Source organism: Agelaius tricolor, unplaced genomic scaffold (genome assembly GCF_023055355.1).
Source record: "Agelaius tricolor isolate 1412-34295 unplaced genomic scaffold, bAgeTri1.0.p SCAF_12, whole genome shotgun sequence".
Taxonomy (NCBI): Eukaryota; Metazoa; Chordata; class Aves; order Passeriformes; family Icteridae; genus Agelaius; species Agelaius tricolor.
The window spans coordinates 14389112-14411422 of record NW_027269272.1 but is presented as its reverse complement, the minus strand read 5'-3'; the positions used below and the strand labels follow the sequence as shown (position 1 = coordinate 14411422).

Below are 22311 nucleotides of genomic sequence, written 5' to 3'. Positions count from 1 at the left end.
GGTGGACCTTTTAACTATGGATGACAAACATCATAAAATTATCACCTGAAGACAAAGCAGTAATCTGAAAGCTACCAAGACAACTAAAATGAATGTAAATTCATCAGTGCTCTGCTAGGTTTAACTCACACAGACATTGCTAACATGCAGTACCTCCACCATGGAGGTTTAGAACACCCTGACAGCACAAGAAACCTCACTCCATTCACAGGAGTGAGCATCCAAGGGAAGAAAGTAATCCCAAACACTGTGTATTTCCAAACCAATACAAGCACCACAGCTCTAACCATCTGAACTTGTACAAGATCTACACCCACATGATATGACCAAGAGATTGACAAAAAGAATCCTGTCTATTTCTCCCTCACTGGCTCAAACACAACATCAACCAAAACTAGAATCTTACAAAATGGGACATTTTGTAAAGGGACATTAATTGTGAGTTTAGTCTATTCTCCAACCTAAACCATATACCACTCCTTCTAAACACACAAACTTGTTCTTCATGGCCACAAGTAAAGACTTCTTAAAGTTCTACGTTAACTGTGAGAAATGTTGAAAACTTAATTGGTGTTTTCTGTGACAAAAGTTAATCCCACTTCAATGTGCCCATCATGGCCACTGAAAATAGCATTCCCTTCTTACAAATCTTTTAAATACTTGAAATCTCTTACATTCCCCCTAAACTCCTCATCTCTTGCCAAAATAACTTGGATTTTCTTCCACATTTATGAAGTTGTTTCCTCGAACTCTGATTACTCTCATTTCTCTACTCTGAACTCCTTCCAAGTGGTCCAAATTCTTCTTGAATCTTGGCACCCAAAACTGATGCTGTCTGCACAGACTGTACATCAACAGCAAATAAAGCCAATGGATTCAAACTTTATGTCTCTCAGACAATACTTCTGTTTGAACATCCCAGTAAGATATTTGCCTTTTCTGCAAAACAGCATGACACTGACTCATGTTCAACTTGTGATCCAGTACACCCCCAGGTCCTTTTTCTAGTAGCTAACCCGTTATTCTTCACCCTGCATTTCAACAGCTGGCAATTCCTGCCTAAGTGCAGTACCTGCATTTGAACAACTGAATGTTGTGTGATTTTTTCAGGTTATTTTGAACGCTCATCATGTCCTACAACACAGTCCCTGTGAATTTAATAAGCACATTTAATCAGCCAGCTGACTAATATTTTCATTAAAGGCCAGGACCCAGGACAGAATCCTTCAACATAACTTCTCATTTTAACACCAAATTGCTAATTACAGTTCTTCAGATAGGATCATCTACCCCCAGATCATGCCTCCATTTACTTATGAGGCCATTAAAATGAGGAACAACCTTTTTAAATCAATCAATTCAGGAGACTAAACCTCCACTGCTTCTGCTATAGCCACTGAGCCTTCTGCTCTGCAGTAAAAAGGTATCAAGACTTCAGACACAATTACTTTTCCCACAAATCAGTTCATGCTGCTGTATCTTCCAAGCACTTGAAAACAGAATGTTTGCTCATTAATCTCAACTGATGGAAAAAACTGGGACAAACTGAACTGTCAGGCTGTAACTCATCTTCCTCAGCTCTTCTTCTTTGTAACTGACTGAAGACTCATCCTGTGCCAACCTTCTAGTACTTCTGAGTAGTTCCAGATAATATTTTTGAGCAGTTTTAAGAATTGTACAGTGAAACTTATCAGGGCCAGTTGACACAGAAACATCTAGTGGAAGTATGCTGTAGTGTAAAATATTACCTTGTCACAAATATTCACAAGATTAAGCACCTGCATGACACTATGTGAAAGACAAGCAAAATAGGCACTAAACCCTTCAGATGTTCTGCACCTCCTGCAGACTGTGCTCTCCCCACCAAATCAAATGAGCATTTCCCAATCTTACTAAGATACTTTTACAGGTAGCTTGAGACTTTTATATCTCTTGCTACTTGCCATTCCATTTGCCCTGTCAGCCTTTGTGATATCTGCCCCTACTTGTCTTTTTCACATGTTCTTCACAATGTGAGTCAATTTCACATTCTATTGATATTTTCTTCTTGCATCCCAAGCCAGTTAAGCTGCTCTTACTCCTGTTTCTCAATACCCTTCTCATTACACTGTTCTCCTATCCTTTAAAAGAATCAGCTGTGATTTCACAGCCATTGCCATTTATCACCTTTCATTTTGACATCTTCTAGCTAGAATAAAACCTGAAGGAGCTGCCATTTTTGTTACTGCATGTAGCCTCTAAACTGAAAATATCACTGCCATCTAACTTTGCTAAAGGTCAAAAAAAGAGAGTTGTGTATTTTGATTTTGAAGGATGATCTTTTAGTCTTAAATGCCACATAAAAAATCTCAAGCCAACTAAAAAGTAATGGACTTGCCACCAGTTCTACTACCACATCCAAAGAGCTGTTTTAAGATGAACAATGCAATAACACAATTCTAATAAAGTAGAACCATTTAAAAAAGGGCTAAATTCTTTCAAATGAAAAACACACAATGAAAAAATGAAAATCCCAACCCCTGCACAGCACTCCATGAAGATGGTGCAGAAATGACACATTTTAGAAAAGGAGCTGCAAGACACAGAACTTCAGCTTTCTGTGCAGATCACATCCATAGCTCCTGAACAGAAATTGTGAACACCCATCCTTTTTATTTAAGCCTGCTTTTCAGCTACCAAAAATTAAAGTTTACAGTCTTATTTCAATCAGGAATAAAAGGTGTCAGACTTGGAGCTATAATACAGCTACAGTTTACTACAAAATGAACTTTTGTTCTCTGCTATGCAGATTATTTAACAAAGGAAGCAGCTTTTTTATGAATGAAAACTATTTTTAGCTCATTGTGTAACAGTGAAAGGGAAACATTTTAGCATTACTGTTATTTAAAACACTTTTTTCAATGTTTTCTCGTAAAATTAGGATTTTTGAACTAGGATTTGTCTTGTATGAACTTTCTCATGCTAATCGAAACCATATCCAAGCACTAGTCAGAACATTGGGAGGTTTTTCACCACTGAAAGCCCACAAAAACTACTCATCTGCACAACAACACCACTCCAGACCCAAAGCAGGTTTGACCCTAGTACATGCCATGCTGTGGAGACCAGTAATCCCTGCCCAAAAAAACCTGCACTTAAATACAAGCTCTGTTCTCCAAGGCAATTCTTGCAGACATTCAAGAGATGAGCCTGAACAGGAATGCCAGAACATTTATGTTCACATTACATTGATAAGGTTTGGGCACTGAGTAAATTAAATCTAAGGAAACCCCTTTTTTCTAATTTCCAGAACTCAGGAGTTTTAGAAGATTTAACTAAAGGACTTTGTTTCACAAGGCAATAAAGGAATGACACATCTTCTCTCCATGCCAGCTGCCATCAGGTTCTGTCCTGGGGTGACTTTATGATGCTGGCATCCATCCTCTGTCTACCACACAGAGGGTAAATAAGGAAGGTGTTACAACCATGCTCCCGGCTCTGCAGTTGCAGATGCCTGGGCACAGCACTCAATAGAGACATTTATCACAACAGAAGTAATAATTTCTACACCAGACCTGGGACAAGCTAAGTCAAAGTAATGCCCTGCTGCAGATTTCTGTTGTTTACAGAAATAAAGCAAATGTTAACTGAATGTTTCCAGGAAAACAAGGGTGCAATGGTCAAAAAGCTTGATGAAAACCTGACCTTTCCATGTCAGCTCCCAGCTCTAGTACTGATTTCCTCTATGACCTGGACACTCCACTTGGACCTGGCTTTAACAATATAAAGGTATTTTACTTCCACAGAATAAATGGAATTTGTCTTCATCCCACAGAAAATCAATGTCCTGTTGGCTGTTTTATACTCCACACAGAAAACAATAGGACAGTCCTCAAGGCAAATGAGAAAATATAATCTTAGGGTTCCATGTCAATACAGAAATATTTCCTTCTTTTTAAATAATTGATTAGGAAGACAGCAAAACAGCTTGTCTGATGTGCCATGCCTGTCACATGGCAGAGGAGCAGAAGGGACTGAATCACAAAGTTTCTCAATCACTCAGACTTCATGATGCAACTTCCCTTCCTGCTAGGCAGCCCCCAGGCTCCCTTGGAGGCACTGCAGCTTCCTGACCAGGCAGTTAGGGATGAATTAGTGCCTACCAATGCCATGAGGTCCTCCACAGACTAGCAACAAATGAAAAACAAATACAGGAACAGATGCCTGATCCTAGAAGACAACTAACAAAAAATTAAGTGGGGAGAGCAAAACAAGCTCAAAGTCTAGACAGCACTACAGGAAGACAGAAACAGAGCTTGGAACAGCCCCATTGCTCCCGGGAGCTATTTGGGAAAGCAGCAGCTGCTGCCCAGCAGCTCTGCTGGAGTCTGCAGAACTGCTCAGACCCCCTTCACTGCTTGCACCTCCTTGTGTCACAGACAGTCAGCCTTGGCCAAAACCAGTTAACAAAAAGATCTCTCTTGCTCATTTTCTGAAGCACTTTAAAAACTGATAACCTTGGAGCACATCAGTTTTTCACAGCTGACCTAGGTGTTCACCCTGGAACACTCCATGTAGCCAGAAGCCAGTGTTCTTTCCCACAGGTGACTACACCAACAAGAGATGGCATTTTTGTTTCACTACATCATGTTAATGATATGCTTCTTAGAAGTCAGGAGGGTTAGATCAGTACCAATCAATTTCCAACTCAATTGTACAGTTCAAAGTTTACACAGCATATTTTCTTTAAACTTTGTGAAACTGTACTTGTAATTAACCAGAAAATGCAGCTAACAAAAGCAGCAGTATGCAGCCATCAGTGTCATGCCAAATACCAGGACAAACATTTCCTCAGTATAGGTGTAATAAAGATACACTGCTGTCACTCATGACACTGATACAGGGACATTAAGTTTATGAGGACCACACTTACAGAGTAAGGACCACAACAGAGTAAATTTAAATAATGCCAAAAAAACTGTTTCTCACAAGATCAAGAAAATCAATATTCTACAGGATGTAATGGTGTTGTACAAAATGTTAAGAAAGGGTAAAAGTAGGAATTCTTTCAAACATGATGGAACTGATGGCTGAAAAATATTGCTAACCTGTCTGAAGAGCCAGTGTGCGGACAAATCTCATACATACAACAGCTGAGTCACCTACAACAAAAAAAAAAGAGTAATGAATAGGCTAAATGAAACATAATCTTGATTGCCCCTGCTAACACCATACAATTGCAGTGAGTGCAAACTGCAAAGAAAACACATTAACGAATTCTATCTCAGCAACCTCAGAGGAGGAAGCAGCCAGCCAGCGTGGCCAGAAAACCATCAGCACTCATGTTAGAACAGTTGAGAGTTAACATCTCCCACTGCTGGAGGCTATGCTATCTCAGCTTCCTGAAGGACTCCAAAAGTCTCTTCCAACTACAGCACCTGAAGGGATACACTGATCCCAGCAGGCAAGCCAGAGCCTGATGGCAGCAGCAAGCTTTCAGAGCCAGTACTGTCGATACTCAAGTTTATCTTCACCTTCAGCAGCAATGCTGTGAAGGTTCTCAGTGTTTAATTCACCTAGCAGCTGTTTATCCCTGCGCAGGCATAAACAGGCCTCCCCTTAGGGATGACGCAGTGGCTGTCAGAGGTGCTCGCAGTGCGAGATCCCCGGCTCCATGGCTCAGCTGAGGGAAACGTGCTCTGGAACCTTTGTCAGCAGCAGCAGCAGCAGCTGCAGCTGCAGCATGCACTGACTCATGTGCTGAAAAAAGGATGAGACGCACTGAGTCCTCATCTCGGGCTGCGAAAGTTTCTCTTTGGCACACGACCAGCAGCACTCGCCACCGACCCCGCCACTGCAGAACGCGCTGACGTGTGCCCCGGCGGCGGAACGCGCGCTCTTCGGGAACCGGGGCCGCCGGCAGAACCGCGGGCCGGGCTGAGAGGGCAGAGGGAGCGGCACGGGAGAGCTGCCCGAGGGGCCCCAACAGCCCGGGTTGGCCCCTGGATAAGGCGGGGGGCGGCCTGGCCTCCGGGCCGGCGCCGCACGTGTCCGGACACCGGCGGCCGCCACATGCCGGGCACCGCGCTCCCGGCCACGCGCGCCCCGGCCCCGGGCCCCGCTCCACGGCACCGGCCCCGCCACAACCCCCGCGCCCGCGCCGGGCCGCCCCGCGGGGGCTGCCGCGGGTGGAGCAGCGGCCGGCGCGGCTGAAGGGCGCTGCGGGCGGCCGTGTCGCGCCCGGCGCGGCGGAGATTGCGGGCGCCACTGGAGGCCCGCGGACCCTCCCTCACCTGCCGGGCCGGGCCGGGCCGGGCCGTGCCGTGCCGTGCCGTGCCGTGCCTGCGGTCCCACGGCCCCACTCACCGGCGGCCTCAGCGCAGCCCCATCGCCGGCGGGGCGGGCGCGGGACCGGCGCGGGACCGGCGCTCCCCCCCCCCACCCCGCCCGCCGCGCGCGGCTGCCTCGCGAGGCGCGAGCGGATCGGCCGCCAACCGGCTGCACGCGCCGACCGCGCTGAGCGGGGCGGGGCGGGGCGGGCACGGAAGTGACGGCGGCGCGGCACGCGCCAGCGCCGCTCGGCGCCGGAAGAGAGGGTGCCGCGCGGGCCGGGGGGCGGGGCCGGAGGGGGCGGGGCCTCGGTGAGAGGGGCGGGACAGGGGGCGGGGCAAGGGAGCACGTGGGGAGACGGGTGGGGGGACATGGATGTGGGGGGACATGGATATGGGGGGACATGGATAGAGGGGGACATGGCTGTGCAGGGCTCTGTGGGGCAGGAAAAGGGGTCCCCTTGGGACAGGGGTGGCAGTGAGGGCTGGTGCTGCCCCTAAAACCTAGACAGCAAACGTCTCCATGGACCTCCTCTCAGGTCCAGCTCTGCCAGTTACCCTCCAGCATCCTCATCCATTGTCACAGGACAGGGAACAACGCCAGGCCAAGAGCTTTATGGCTGCTGTTGGGGGATTTGGCTCCATCCAGCACTGGTGAACACTGACAGGCACCAGTTGAGCAGCTCTGCACATCCCACTCAGTGTGACCACGGGGAATGTTAGGCAGAGGTGACAGAGGGTGGGGATCACCTCAGGGGAATCCCTGTACGGCATGAGTGACCACTGAGGGGCTCCATCACAGACCCCAGCTCAGGTGCTGGACACAAGCCCAGCCCCACGGTGGGTCACTCACTCAGCTCTTCCCCTCAGCCTGACAGAAGGGATCAGGGATCTTTCCCATTGTCCTATCTACACCTCCTTTTAATAACCCATCCCTGCTTCTGTCAACTGCTCAATTTTGAAGAGCACTGCAAACCATTTAGAGGATTTGTAAACCACAATAGGATCTATGTGTATTTTCACATACTATTTTTTCCAGTAGTTCTTCTCCATTGCAGATGAAGGGAGCCATTGACTGTTAATCTCATTGCATGCAACCCCAGCAGTGACTGAACAGGGGTTACATCCATCTGGCAGAACATCACATCACCCCAGCACCACTCTGGGCTTCCTGGCAGCTCCAGTGACCCCACAGCTCTGGGGTGAGCATGGGAATCCAGCAGGAAATTCTGACAGTGATAGAAAGAAAAGACACAGTTTTTTGTTGGCCCGGGTGAGTTGATTCACTCATGTGACCACTGTTTAAGGGAATAAGAGGAAAACAAAATGAGAAAACTGCCCCTTCTGGCAGCCACCCACACAAAACGCTGAGCTGCTCTGACTGATGGACGCCTTCCTCTACTCAAAAAAACCCCAAAAGCGTCTATTTTCTGTTAATGTGCTAACTCTGCTGTCACAGTTTGATTCTCTGTTGACTGCACACCTCATCACTCCCGCCAAGGCTGGTGTCAGCCTGGCCAAGCTTCTGTCCCTGCTCACCCGGCACACACCAGTTACTGGGTTTTGTGTAATGACTCAGCAGTTACTTCCGTTGGTTCTCTGGAAATTCAGTGATACAGTTTTTACTGAGAAATCAGTACTAAGAGTTTCTGATCTTCTCAGGCAATTCTTAAAATACTTTTGCATGAAAGTTTTTAAGATGGGTATAAACCAGTGGTTTTCATTCACTCTGGTTACATGTGAAAGACCATGTGAAATACCTCCAATATGGTGACACTAATCTGTCAATTTTTTAAACAAAGAACTGAAAAATTACTGAGTAATTTGGGGATTTTTTCATTGAATTGCAATTTTTGTCGTCCAACATCCAACCTAAATCACTGCTAGAATTTTATTTGTGCCTCAAGGAAATGCACTGGTGATCAATGGTATTGGCCAACTGGCTTTCCCTAGCTAGTTACCCTTTTTGCAAACTGCTAAACTACCCATTGCTATCAGCTTGCAAAATTCCCATCTATGTATGTCTTTATTGTTGCCTAGTCTTCCCTTTTGAGCAAGATGATGTTTTGTTTTAAAACCAGAAAAGCCTCCTTTGATGCCACTGAAATGGTGCACATTTGAGTCATCTAACAACACATTGATGAAGGACTCCCCCAGGTCCATCTGGATCACACTGAGGTATTTCCTCTGGTTCACTTTTTCTCATAACCTCTTTTAGCCTTGCAAACTTGCTAGCAGAGTCATAGGATTGTGGGGAGACTGAAGTGGGTACCCTTCTGCCTGGGTGTTGGAAAAACAGAGGTAAAACACATTAGTACAAACAGCTTTCTAGGTCATGCAGACCTAGAAACTGCTATGATGAGGAGAAGCCAAGGAGATTTTTTTTTTTTTTTGGATGAAGTACTGACTGGTAAAAAGAGTCTATCATATGACTCAGAGGAAAAATATTATGAAATTATTAGTGCTATTAAACAGAAGCTCTTACTCTATCATTCCCTATTAGTAAAAGGAGTTAAAAGGTTTGCTTTGATATATACATTTCTATGTTCTTCATGAAAATTCCTTTAGTAATTTTCAATTAAAGATTAATTCCTCATCACATTTTTCAATGCATTGTATATTCTAATGTATTATCTTTATCCCCATTAGAAGGTTTCCCTTAACACCTAATTGCTTTTCTTTTTCAGTCACTGGCAAATTTGAACTCGTTTATTGCTTCACAAACCTCAAACCATGCAAGCTTTTATTAACTCAGAGATTAATTTTGTGGTTGGCACACTCCCTGCTTTCCAGCTCTCTTGGCATTGCTCTGGTTTGTACTGCTGGAAGTGCCTGGCAACCTCAGCTCTCCTGCAGCATTCCTGGCTGCAGCTTCCCTAGGGAAGAGAGGGCTCACAGGGCATCACAAGTTATTTCCAGGCAGAAATCAGAGCATTCAGTGCTTTTAAAACATCAGGTGTTTAACCTGGTAGAAGAAATAAAGTAAATTACAAGAGAAAGTGCAAGAAAAACAACAATTTTTCTCCATTCTGTTCACCTTTGAGGGATTGGTTAGCAGGAGGAAATGAGCCAGAGAATACAATCCAACATTGTCAGTGCTTCTGGAAATGTTATGGGCATTCACAGACAGTGTAATTCCTCCAGACTTTGCTCAGGAGGAGATAAGCAGCCTGGGGCTTGAGGACAGGAGTGGTAAACCCTGCAGCCTTTCTTAATGGGCTGCCCATCACGATTCTGATTGCATTGTTACACATATTCCACCTGAAAACTGGGTACAAGTCCCACTTAATAATAAAACTTACAAGTCCTTTACAGCTTTCTGTGACCAGAACGATTCTTACACATGACATTTCTCAACTGCTCCCTCCCATCACCTTTCCCCCAGTGTCGAGGGCGTTTGCTGTTTTCCTTGTCTGGCTTTGCCCCACCGAGCCCTGCACTCTCTCCCAGGTGAGGCACAAATGAGCTGAACAATGCCAATTAAGTGCACAGCATTTAGTGAGTCTCAGTCTGACTAATCACATTCTATGTGCTTTCCCAGTCTGACTGTACCCACTGTTATCTCTCATCTGTAACTGTAAATCCTCCAGGGCAGAGATCAGCACAATTACCTGCTGTATATTACCTAGCTGAAAGGGGCCAAGGATTTTATGTGCTTTGGCAACAAACAGAATAAATATCATTATGCCTTAAGAACATTTGTGAAGTTTTTCTCCTTTGCACATGGTTTCTAAATCAGGCAGGACAAAAACCTATCTGGGGATCACATTTGTGTATGAAATCTATTTTGTGCCAAAACTAAGATATCCAAGTAGCAGAGAAAATAAATCAGAACCTACTGTTTATTTATTCAGTCTCTTTAATGTGTATATATTAGCGTGTTCCACCCTGCCTTTTCTGGTAGGGCTGTATAAATATGTGCCTTAGCTCAGAGGAGGTTATGGGACCCACCTCTGCAGTGCAGCAGCAGCCAGCTGGCCACATCTGGTCCCAGATGCTGCAAGCACACCTCTGCTAGCCCTGTACCAACAAGCCTTCCCTGAGTACAGCTGTGGGGCCTCCTGTGGGACACCTCTGGCCCTGTTTGTTTGATTTTCCTGGCAAGGGTGTTACACAGGGGATAAAATCCCCATAGCTCACTCTCTCTAATCCCCATACATCCTTAGGCAAACAAAAAGAGGCTCATAAGAAAAGGGGCTGAGAAAGGACATGGCTCTGTGCCTTGGCTGTGTGTGTACACATGACACTCCTCCTACTACCTTCATGTGTCTTCTCTGACCTCAGTGGCTTGCAGGCTCTGCCAGCTTAGATTTTCAAGTTCAGTAGGTTGGCAACAGCAGTGGCATCCCTCTGGGCTCTCGGACACAGGCATGGGATCTGCATGGGAGCATGACTCTTGAACTGAGTGCCAGAGCTCATGAACACAGACAGGTACACGGTAACTCATTAAATGGAGGTTAGCAATTATAGTTTCACTCTTCAAAATGATTCACATGCAGTTGAAAGCCACAAGTCCTTAAAAGTTTCCTTTGAAAGCTCTTAAACTACTCTGGCAAGCCTGAGTTGTTGAACAATTTATCACTTCTCTGCCAGATGAGCTTGTGAAACCGCTTTAAGAGGAAATTGTACAAAGTGCCCAAGACTGTCACAGATTAAGTTTCTTTTCTCTTGTGCCACCCAATCCATTTTCCCCCATTTCCCAGACATCCAGTTCTTCATGGTTTAAAATAGCCTGGCTGGTTATTTCCACTACAATAGCAGCCTATCTAATAAGTTGCATGTCTTCAACAGCAGTCAGAGGCAAAGGAGAATTCATTGCTCCATTTACTTGAACAAGACCTTAAAAAGTCACTTTTTATAGTAAATTAAAAAAAATAATACTGTGCTTTCCTATTCTTCTTGCTAGCTCATGACTGCCATGGGAAGCAGTAAAGGAGGTCACTCCTGTCTCCAGATTACTTCTCAGATGCTTTGAAGACTGTTCCCTCCACAGAATTTACCTTCCACTCTCCTCTCCTGGTTCCCTGCTACTACACAGCCTTAATGGAATCACTGTAGAGCTACTTGGCTTATCCTTTTTGTTGGTACTTGTCCCTTTCCCTCTCCCTTCTATTTTTAAAATAAGGCAGAAGTCTTTCAGTCAGTGGGACTGCCAGCCTTTGCCTAGATCACATCATACCCAAGGAAGTGGGATTTGAGTGCTGTTATCAGCTTTCACACCTCCACCACAGCATTTCAGAGAGCTGCCCTGCAGCACATGCACAGAAGCTCCCTGAGGGATTGTCTCCACCAAGGACACCACTTTCCTGATGGCTTGCACAGGGTTTGTCCCACCCAGCCTGCAGACTGGGCTGAAATCCTGGGGCACCACATCAGCACTGGGGCTGGTAACAGCAGAACAAAGGCTGCCACACTGTGACAGAGGGTTGAGTTTGGTAGCAGTGGTCCCAGCCACAGGGAAAAGTTGCCAAGGGGACCCAGGAGGTACCTGCAACACTGCTGACTTCACTGGGAAGTATCCCAGTAAATGGGGGGGAGTTCCACCCTGACCAATGGACAGCATAAACCCCATACTAGGTAACCTATTTACAGCTCAATTACCCCAGGACTGCTAAGAAAAAGAAAGCAACTAGCTAAACAGAGCTAAAAGACCCCTATATACAAACCTTGAACATGAGACTCTTGAGAAACCATCACTTCTACCCAGCAAAATACAACAGGCAAAGGACAAGAGTCTGTGCTTTTATTATTTAGCTGCAAGTATTTTACTGTGAAATGAATCTGCTGATCACTGCCCACCCAGCACAGAGGACAGATTCAAGCTCTCTGGCAACTCTCCTAGCTGAAGAAGGTGATACCCTCTCCAGCTGAAGAATGCAAACACACTACTAATGGATCTCATCATCTAGCAGCTCAATGTTTTGATTTCATATTAGAATTGCTTGAAAATAGGACCTTTAATACCTCTATTGTTACACATTTCTCTCTCAAAGTATGTATAAAGGACTTAATCAGACTCATTTCCTTAATTTCCAGCATATCTCTGAAAACTCATTATCCCAGGCTGATGGCATCAAAGACTGAATTGGGAATAAAGCCAAGTGAATAAAACCAAAGATATTTCCTTTCAGTTACTCTGCAGCCTTCACAGGCTGCAGAGCATTAGAGCTGCTGAAATACCACTGTCACATTCTTCAGGATCTGTGAATTGGTGCCTTGCTCTTACACCCTTGGCATGAAGAGAGGACACAATCCCTGTTACACTTCACCCAACAAAGCTGTGCTGTGATGAGCAGCTTAAATGTGTGGCACTGGAAAAATGTCTTTGAACTATTGCTATTTGGGTTCCCACTTTCTGAGACATATTTATCACAGCAAAGTTACCCTACTAAACAACAAAAAAAAAAAGTAAACCAAGCCCTGGACTTGATTTGATAGCATATGAAACCCTTGATTTCACCTTCTGTCCTCCATCATCATTTGCAGAGAAGCAGCAGATCTTGCAGCTGTTCTGGGCCAGGCTGGAGCTCCACACAGGCCACTGTCCCAGCCATCTCTGATGGCAGTAAGGAGCTGAAGTGTTCTGAACTCCAGGTGAGGAGACACCTTGCACACCCTGTCACCACGTAGACAAACACAAATCTCTGTTACAGCCATGCCACCAAGGACTGCAACAGGGGCAGGAACAGGGGCATTTCACATCCACTTCTCCAGGACTTCATCACAGATCCCAAACCAAGATGCCTCCATCCAGCCAGGTTAAGGAACAACTCGTAACTCTTGCTGTATCTGGAAACTGGACACAATTTTAGCATGGTCCAGGGCAGATCAAGCAGTTATTGCTAAACTGACCTCTGCAACCTTGTTCTCACAGCATCTCCTGGGAAAGTGCTTGGCAGACTGGCAGTCGGTGCTGTTACAACAAAGCAGAGGGCTGGGAAGCCTTTCTTCTGCTTTGTGCTCTCCAAAGCTGGAACCAAAGCCTGTGTGCAGCTCCTCTCCCTGGCATGGCGCCTCAGAGAATGAAGCAGGTTACGCTGTCTGGTCATTTGACCCACCATCAGTCATCCTCAATAACTTTTTCATCTCTGTTATTTCAACTAAGTGGGCAAAGTCCATGAGTTTATGATGATCTGAGACACTGTGCTTCTGCAGTGCCCTCTGATGCCCCGGTGTCTCCCCACCCACCCCCAGACTGGCAGCATTGCTGCCATCAGGACTGGCATTCCCTGCCCACAGGGCCCAGCACCAGCTGGAACAGAGCAGGAGCTGAATGTGCTGATGGATAAAGAACATCTTATGCAAGGGCTGGAGAAGGTCAGCTCACCTTCAAGACACTGGAAAGCAAGGCAGGGGAGCACTCACAGTGTGGGAGCCCAGTTTCCCTGCACTGGGGAGGCTGGGTTTGCTGGTGGGCAGTGCCAGGCAGGGTGGGCAGCAGGCAGAACTGCACAGCCAGGCCAGCCCGGTGCACAAACCAGCTTTACAAAGCACAAGGTGAGAACATCATTTACACCACATTAGAACATCATTTTGCTTTTCTGAAACTACCGACTTTAGAAGTTACCTGTGTTTCCTTTGCTCTCTGCCCTCCAAGCCACACTGCTCAGGCTCCCTCCATCTCTCCAGTCTTTCCTTGGCAAGAGCCAGCCTGGAGCAGTGCTCTGAAAAAGCCAGGAAGGGCAGTCAGCTGCTGACAGGAGCCAGGCTTTGCATGCACAGCCGTGGCAGCACCTGATAGACCTTGCAGTGCTGGAGCCTGACAGTGATGGGCAGTTCTGGGATTCTCCTTCCCCTGCTCTTGCCAGAAGATGTTTTCCCAGTGCCCTCTTCTTCAGCTCTGCAGTGTGGCAGCTCCAAAGCCACGACTTTGAAGTAGCAAAAGTGGCTTTTTCTAATGCTGAAAGAGAAGCCGCTGGATCCTTTTCACCCTTCCTTGCCCTCTGGGGTCCTTTCTTCTCTATCCCTGAGGTTTCAGAGTAAGAAAGGTCTAATTATTTTTGCAGCTCGTAATTACTTTGCAGCTCCACCCTAACAAGCAAGCTCGTCTGCTTCCCCAGGACAGGTCATGCCCTGACAAACACCTGGCTGCTTTAATTGCTCCAAACAGCACTTGAGGCTCTGCAGACAGCCCGGGCTGGGCATGCTGTGGGTGCTCCTGGTGCCTGGGAAACCCAAAGGGAGGACAGTGAGAGGAAAACAAGTGCAGGTCCCCTTTGGCACACAGCTGTGCATAGGAACTCACCTGTGTGCACTGCAGCTTCTTGCAGCCCTGCCTAGAAGCAGCATGGCACCTCCCAGGGCACTGTGTCCCTAGAAAGGTTCTTGGGGCCCTTGATGGCTTCATCCAAGACTGCCTGACTCCCAGGAATTGGCTGGATCCTCCTTCTCTACTCTCCACAGCTACAGAACTGGCAGAGATGATCAACAACAGAGGTGTGTCTCCTCACAGTCCACAGCAGCTGAACTCCAGTCACCCCACAGAACAGAGGATACCCAGCAAACACTGAAACCACCAGGCCTGCCCAAACCTGACCTGGTGCCAGCCCTGTCCCTGGCCGGGCTGGTGACCTTGGCTGAGCACATCACCCCCAACACACCTCTTGGAAAGGGAGGCCTGAGCAGGCAGATGCATCTGCAGCCCCTCAGGAAAAGCCTCCTCTAAAGCTGCACCCGCTCAGAGCATTCCCACCCTGGCCATTGTTTTGGGAACGACTGGAAAATGTCAGCAGGGCACTGGGTGCGGGTGGGGGGGTCAGGAAAAAGGAAAAAGAGATGATTAGATTTTTTTTTTTAAATCAGCCAATAAATTATATTAACTTTTCCATTGACCTTTTGTGGGGTCACATTATCAGACTAGTGAATGTGGTTCATGAAGATAGGATTATGCTCAGATTTCAAACTGTGCAGAAAGTGCATCCCAAGCAACATGCCAAAATGGAAACGTCAGCTCTGCCAGATGGGTGTGCTTCTCATTATCCTCCCGAGGAAAGCCAGATCCACCACCTACAAATACTGTATATGTTATTAAAAGGGTCTGGTTCCCAGGGAGGCTGGAATTGTGCAAGGTCTGCCTTTGCCAATGGTGTCTTTTACTCCTTTCCCCTTGAGACTCTGGTGGCACAGGAGCAGCCTGTGGAGGGACTGGCTTGCCACGGGCAACCAAGATTACTTTCCCCCCCTGCTCGGCCAGCTTGCCATGGAGCAGAGAGCCGGGAGAGGGCAGCTTTCCTTGGCCAGGGCATGAACACTGGCCTGGCATCCTAGTGCCACCTTTGGGGTGGGATAATGTTCAAAGCATGGGGCAGGGGGGAAGAGGGTGTGAGGTGTAGCTACATGTGCTGGGTGCCTGCAAGGGAAGCACTGCTGCCCACGGCTGCCCAGTCTCGGACAGGGCTTGGCAGGTGTTGGCAGAGCTGCAGCACTGGGCCACATCATATCAGCTCCTATCATGAAGGCAGCAGCAACAGCTCCTTCTGCAGCTATAGCATCTTCCAGGAGTGCCCCAGGGAGCAGGAAGTGTGCCAGCCCCAGGGCTGTCCTAGTCCTCGGGGCTTAGGGAGTCTCCCTGGCCCTTGGACTGCAGCCCCAGCAGACAGAAGCCTCCTCTCGGCCCCTGCCAGTCCAGCATGGCCAAAATTAGCTTCCCCTGCGTGTGTGCCGGGTAGAAGAGCCACGATTGTATCTCAGAAAAGCATTATTGTATTCCTCGAGCCCTATCTTATCAGGGAAAGGAAAACGGGACTTTGACAAATTGCCTCCGCAGCGGCCCGGTGAGCACATGATTCTCGGTAATCGCCCCCCCTGTGGTCGCCAGTGGCCACTATTGTTCCCAGCCCTGGCTGAGCCCTGCGGAGTCTGGGCAGCCGTGACCCTCCCAAAAGGAAAGGAGCAGTGGGCCTGGCCACCCTCACCTTGGCTGCACCCAGCACATTGTGTTTGCAGGTGGGCATGCAGCTGAAGTCAGATTGATCCCTTTATCAGGAGCCTTCAAGTGCTGATAAGGTGACATCGCCTGCCTGGAGCAGGGACTTGAACTCTTTTGCAAGGGGAGATGGTTATCAGCAGTCTCTGGCAGGGCTGTGCTGGCTCTGGAGCCTCACAGCTGGAAGCAGAGCTGAGCTCTGAGCCTGGGACAGATAGGAAGGGTTTGTTTTGCTTTGCACAATGGCTGCTCAGATCCTGTCCAACAGCGGAGCAGAGAGCACAGCAGGGCACTTCAAAGGCACTCAGCCTAGCGCTGTCACCACATGGGGACCCAGCGTGGCCAGTGGCCATCCTGACCCCAGGGACAGCCTGGCCCCTGCAATACCGGTTACAACAGGACACACATTGTTCCCAGTCCCGGGGCAAAGAAGATCATCACCTGGAGAGCTTACATCATCTCATCAGGAAGACTAAGAGCCACCCACGAACCCATCTCTGCCTGCAAAGCATCCATGCAGACAGGAGAGCAGAGCACCCTGTGACCTCTCTGCTCCTTGCTGCTGCAAGGCCACCTGGGGCCCCTCCCCAGCAGGGTCATGAGGACCAAAAGCCTGTTCAGTGAGTCCACAAACCACATTCCCTGGCAGAGCAGGGAGCAGCAGGTGCTTGGCTCACATCTGCTGCAAGCCCAGGGCAGGAGAAGACCACAGGGTGACTGATGGCCATGGGACAGCCAGCATGACCCTGCAATGATCCACAGGGGATCCCTGCCCGACCTGCTGAGCTCACCTGGGAGAGGGAATAGCACTGGGACCATGATGGAAGCTGCAGCCAACCTCACTCTGGTGCAATGCATTGGGCAGCTCTTCATCCCGCTAAGCACAACTGTGGCTGCTCCTGGGGTGATCTCCATCAGAGGTGCTGGTGCCAGTGCTATCTCCCTCAATATCCCAGCAGAAGCAGCCAGTGACAGCTACTGGGAGCAGGCAGAAGTTACAGCAAACCATGCTGCACAGCTGTACAACACCTACCTGGTGTTTTGGTGCTTTGTGCCCTTTTTTTGCTGTACTGCTGGCTCCTGCTTCCCAGGGCTGGATGAAGGGAGACACTGACAGTGCTGCAAGTGTCACAGCCATCCCAGCAAAGCTGCTGCTGACTCCTGCATGTCCCCCTATGCCAACAGCTCAGCTCTCTGCTGAATCCAGGTGAACTGAATACAAGATCTGAAAGGGCTGAGGCCACTGATCTCCACTTGCTGCACCTCAGGGCAGAGGACAAGTGCAGCTACTGGAAAATTGCAAACCACAGGAGTGTGTGATGTACTCCAGCCTCTGCTGCATAGCTCCTCCCTTTGCCAGATCCCTGAAATGTCCCTTCCTTCAGCCTGACCAAACACCAGTGTGCATCTTCATGGCTCCCATCCTGGGTCCCCCACAAGAAGGGAGCAGGCACTGCTTGCTGGGCACAGCACCCATCGCACTGCTTTCTGAAGAGCAGCTGTCAATGACGGAACACCAAGGCAGCCCTTGGGACCCACCTCTGGGGCCAGCACAGAGCAGGTCAGCACAGGGTGACCTCCTGCAGCCACCCTGCCGCTCCCAGTGCCACAGCCTGGGGCCTTCCTGAGCCAAAGAGCCAGCCCTGGCCTGCCTCCCTGAACTCCTCTCATCATTCATCCCAGTCTTGCTGCCCAAAATAGCCTGCAATGATTTCCGCAGTTAATCTGGGCCTGCTCTGAGCCTGCAGGCTATAATCTGAATTTGGCTCTAGCCAGCTCCATTTCAGACTTCCCTGTCCCCTTACTCTGAGACATAGCAGAGGCACTCCTCCTTTCCTTTTCTCTGCTGTCCCAAGGGTACCCATCCCATCATATCCCCTCTTTGGGACAGGACAGTGCTGCAGAGGCTCACCTCTATCCTTACTGAGATGCCACCTGTGCCCCTTGCACCTCTTCTCAGGGCCTGTTTAGCTCTGGGCACTGGGGAAGACATTAGATTGTCTTCCAGCCCTTTCCCAACCAGCTCCCACTCAGCACTGCTCCCATGACAGCCTTCTCTTTGGTAGCACCTGATCGTGCTCCCACTCCTGCCCACATGGACACCACTCTGTCCCTGTCCCCCCACTCTGAAAAATAACCTATAACACATAGAACATGTCACACTGTTCCTCAGCCACTCAGCAATGCTTTCAACATCTGCCACTAGCTTTGGGATGTTCACATACCCAATTGAAATGTATCACTAGCAAATGTTGTGGCCTCATTTTTCTTAGCTCTTCCAAAGTGTTTAAAGTAAGATTTAAAGTGAGACACCAAGCTATGTGATGCAACTGACACCCTTGAAGGATGGGATGCCATCCAGAGGGACCTGTACAAGCCCTAGAACTGGGTTCATGGGAACTCCATGAGATTGAACAAAGGCAAGTGCAAGGTCCTGCACCTGGGTTGAGGCAAGCCCTGATATCAATACAGAACAGACTGAGAGCAGCCCTGCCAAGGATTTGGGGGTGCTGGTGGATGGGGGGCTGGATATGGGCCAGCAATGTGCACTGGCAGCTCAGAAAGCCAAAGCTGTCCTGGGCTGCATCTAAAGCAGCATGGGCAACAAGCGAGGAAGGAGATTCTGCCCCTCTGCTGTGGTGAGACCCCACCTGCAGGACTGCACCCAGCCATGGGGTCCTCAGCATAAGAAGGACATGGAGCAGGGCCAGAGGAGGCCACAAAGATTATCAGAGTGCTGGAACACCTCTCCTATGAGGAAAGGCTGAGAAAGTTGTGGCTGTTTAGCCTGGAGAGGAAAAGGCTTGGAGCTGACCTTAGATTTGCCTTTCAGTACTTGAAAGGGACCTACCAGAAAGATGAGGACAAACATTTTAGTCAGGCCTGTTGTGATATGACAAGAGGTAATGGATTTAAGGTGAAGGAGGATTAATTTAGATTTAGGTTTGAGACAGAAATTCTTTACAATGAGGGGAAACACTGGAACAGGTTACCCAGAGAGGTGGTTGTTGCCTCATCCTAAGAAACATTCACAGCAGGGTTAGATGGAGCTCTGAACAACCTGATCTAATTGAAGATGCTCCTTGCAGGGGTGATGGACTAGATGGTCATTGAAGGTCCCCTTCAACCCAAACTATTCTACGACTTCCCTTGCAGGAGTGTAAATGAAGGACACAGATGCTCCCATGGGATGGAGCAGGAGCAGGCCAAGGCTGCTGGTCCAAGGCTCACTGAAGCACTGGGAGCCCCCTGTGCCCACTGTACAGCTGTGAGAGCCAGAGCCTCTGGCCAGGAGATCCCAGCTCACACAGACATCCTCTTGAGCTTCAGAGAGCAGCTGAGGTGCCCACCCCAGCGTCTGCAGCAGGGACTTTTGTTTCACTTGAGGTTATCTTATCGCCATAGGAAAGGCAATACAGCAGAAGAATTTCCTTTCCTTTATGCTTCCAGCCTTTCCATTGTCTGGCGTCTGGATTTCTGAGCCTTGCCACTCACCAATGTGCTCAGGCCTTTGGAAATATGAATGCAGGCCCTTCTTATCAGCAGGAGCTCTGCAAACGCTTTTTTTGCTGCTGCAGGCAAACCAGGCAGGGTCTGGTGGCCCCAGGCCCCATCCTCACCCCATTCATGAGCTGTGCATTTTCCACTGCCCAAGGCAGGTGCCAGCTCAGCAGTTCATTCAGAGGGATGGCAGTGCCAGGCAGCAGAGCTCGATGAGAATTGACCAAGGCATTGAAACACTACAGTTTTCCATTTCTTTCTTCCTTACATGCCAACAATGAATCATGGGTCAGCCCTCCACACAGAGCACTGAAGACATACTCAGCCTGCTGGATGGGTTTCCATCTCACTGGTCCATGGTTCTTGGTGCTAAAATTAGGAGCCAGGGATTACCAGGAAATGTGGTGGCCACCAGCAGTGAGCCACAGTGAGTACTGTCCCTTTCTCCAGCCTTGCTGAGTGCATCAGCTGGCTTCAATTCCACTGGGCATGGCTTGTAAGCCTAAATGCAGGGGGAAACAGCAGCACAATCACAAGAGGAGACTGATGGGTTTGAATCCAGCTGTGAGGCTGCACCTCTCCCAAAGCCCCAGATCCAGAGAAGGAAGCCATCAGTGGTGAGAAAGGGGGAACCCCCATGCCTTATCTCAGCAGGACAAGCATGAAAGATGCTGGGAACTGTCCCTGCTCCACTAGGCAGTGCTTCAGGCACAACATGGCATGGCAGCCTGTGGTGGCACCCCAGAGCACCCCAAAGAAGTACCTTCTGCTGCTTATTGCTTGTTTGGCTGAGGTGCTTGGATATCCTGGAGGGGCTGTAGCTTGTCTGAAGGTGCCTGGGCACAGCACAGAGCAAGGGTGAGCAGCAGGGCTGGGCTGGCTCCATTGCACCATCACATCCTCCAAGTCCCACTGTGAAGAGAAAGGGGCCAGGCCCCACATGGGTGCCAGGGAGCCCCAGGCAGCTCCCTGGGCAGCACAGGACCTGCACTGCCTCCTTCCAGAAAGGGGAACTGGCTGCATTTGAAACTATAAAGTTTTTGGTTCTCCCTTTCTCCATGGCAAAGCAGAACAGTGCTGGTTTCCATTTTTCTCACACACTTTCCTTGCTATCCAGTGTGAGGAGAGGGCTCAGGAGCACACAGAGAGGCCAGGCAAGATGTGGTGTCAAGAGTAAGAGAATCCCTTTTCCCTGAGACCACACAGCAGTGATTCCTGAGCATCCCCCCCTGCACTGCCCTGAGCACACCCAGTTCTGAGAAGCTCCAAGCAGAGACACTCTTGCTGAAAACCCTGTGAAATCCCAGACAAGCCTGCACTGCCCTGAGCACAGCCAGTTCTGAGAAGCTCCAAGCAGAGACACTCTTGCTGTGAAATCCCAGACAAGCCTGCACTGGTCTATCAATGCTGACCAAAACAAAGGGGCTCTGTAGATGCTTCCAGCTTCCTTTGCTTTGGGCAGGCAGAAAAAGCCTGGCTGGACTGCAGGACCTTCCCTCATGGATGATGTTTCTGGTTCTTTGCCTCAGCTCCCAAGTGATGAAGGGCTGGTGACATTTCCAGAAGGGCAAACCCAAGTGTGCTCCACCCAGCACATGCAGTCCTCCTGCCCTGACACCACCCATGGGACAGACCCTTTTCCCACAGCCACAGCAAGAAAGAACACTGGGGCAGAGTTCCTCTGACTCAGTAGCGGTTTCTTTTCCTCTTGTCCTCACCATGACCTCTCTTTGGGTCTCAAGATGTCCTGGGCACCTCAGGCATTTAGCTTGGAGAGATTATTTTCTGGAGAGCTGCTCCCTGCTCCTCTCCCAGCTGCCCCAGGATAATTTTCCCCAATATATATTTTTTTCCTTCTGCAGCAAAAAATGAAAAAACTCAGTAAAAAAGCTGGACTAGAGCCACCACACAGGGAAGGGGTCCAGCACAAAACTGCTCCTCACAGACAAATGGGGTAAAGGATCCCTCCTGCAGGGGCCAGGCAATGGCCTGAAGCTCCTCACAGGAGGGAAGGAGCTGTGACCAGAGAGGAAAGAAGAAAGGTTGCTTCTTACTTTAAAGCAACAGTGTCTCAAGAGAATTAGAAAAGAGTTGCTTCATTTTTGTAGGAACAGCTTGAAAGGCCCTGGACTCAGCTGCTGCCTTACCGTGGCCAGAGCCACACTCCCCATTGTGGTCCCCTCGGCCACCTCCTTGCTGGGGTGGCTGGGAAGGGCAGCTCATGAGCCACTCTGCAGGGCTGGGCTGGGAGTCCTCGGGGAGCCACACCTCAGCTGGGATCCTGACCTGGAGCAGGACCCGGCACTGCTGCTGGGGGCACCCGGGCTGCTCCTCTGCCTGGGAAAGGCCGGCCCCTAACGGCAGGAGAGGGGCAGTTCAGCCTCCTCCAGACACACAACCGAGGAGCTTTGGGCCACGTGGAGACTGCAGAAAACCAGCGAGATGCCACATGGCCGTCCCTTGCTGCAGACTCCCTGGTGCAAAAAGCCATCATCCCTTTGATCCTTGACCTGAGACGTTGGGAAAAGATCAGACACCTGACCCTGACAGCCCCACAGTCTGCAGTGGGGTGATGGG

The 22311-nt window shown here is 49.1% G+C and overlaps 1 protein-coding gene across 5 annotated transcripts in view; it reads right to left on the bottom strand.

The window, feature by feature from the left end:
* Positions 1-6518, bottom strand: part of ATP13A3 (ATPase 13A3) — a 56093-nt gene extending 49575 nt beyond the window's left edge. For 2 of the 5 annotated variants that reach the window (XM_071437743.1, XM_071437747.1), the window contains exons 1-2: positions 6285-6518; positions 5088-5143 (exon numbers count right to left, since the gene is read on the bottom strand). In XM_071437743.1, the coding sequence (XP_071293844.1) occupies positions 5088-5125 (38 nt within the window). In that variant the 5' untranslated portion in view covers positions 5126-5143; positions 6285-6518. Of the gene's footprint in view, positions 1-5087; positions 5144-6272 lie in introns of all 5 variants that reach the window. The other 3 variants (XM_071437744.1, XM_071437745.1, XM_071437746.1) reach the window with 3 other exon arrangements.
* Between the last annotated feature and the right edge of the window lie 15793 nt (positions 6519-22311).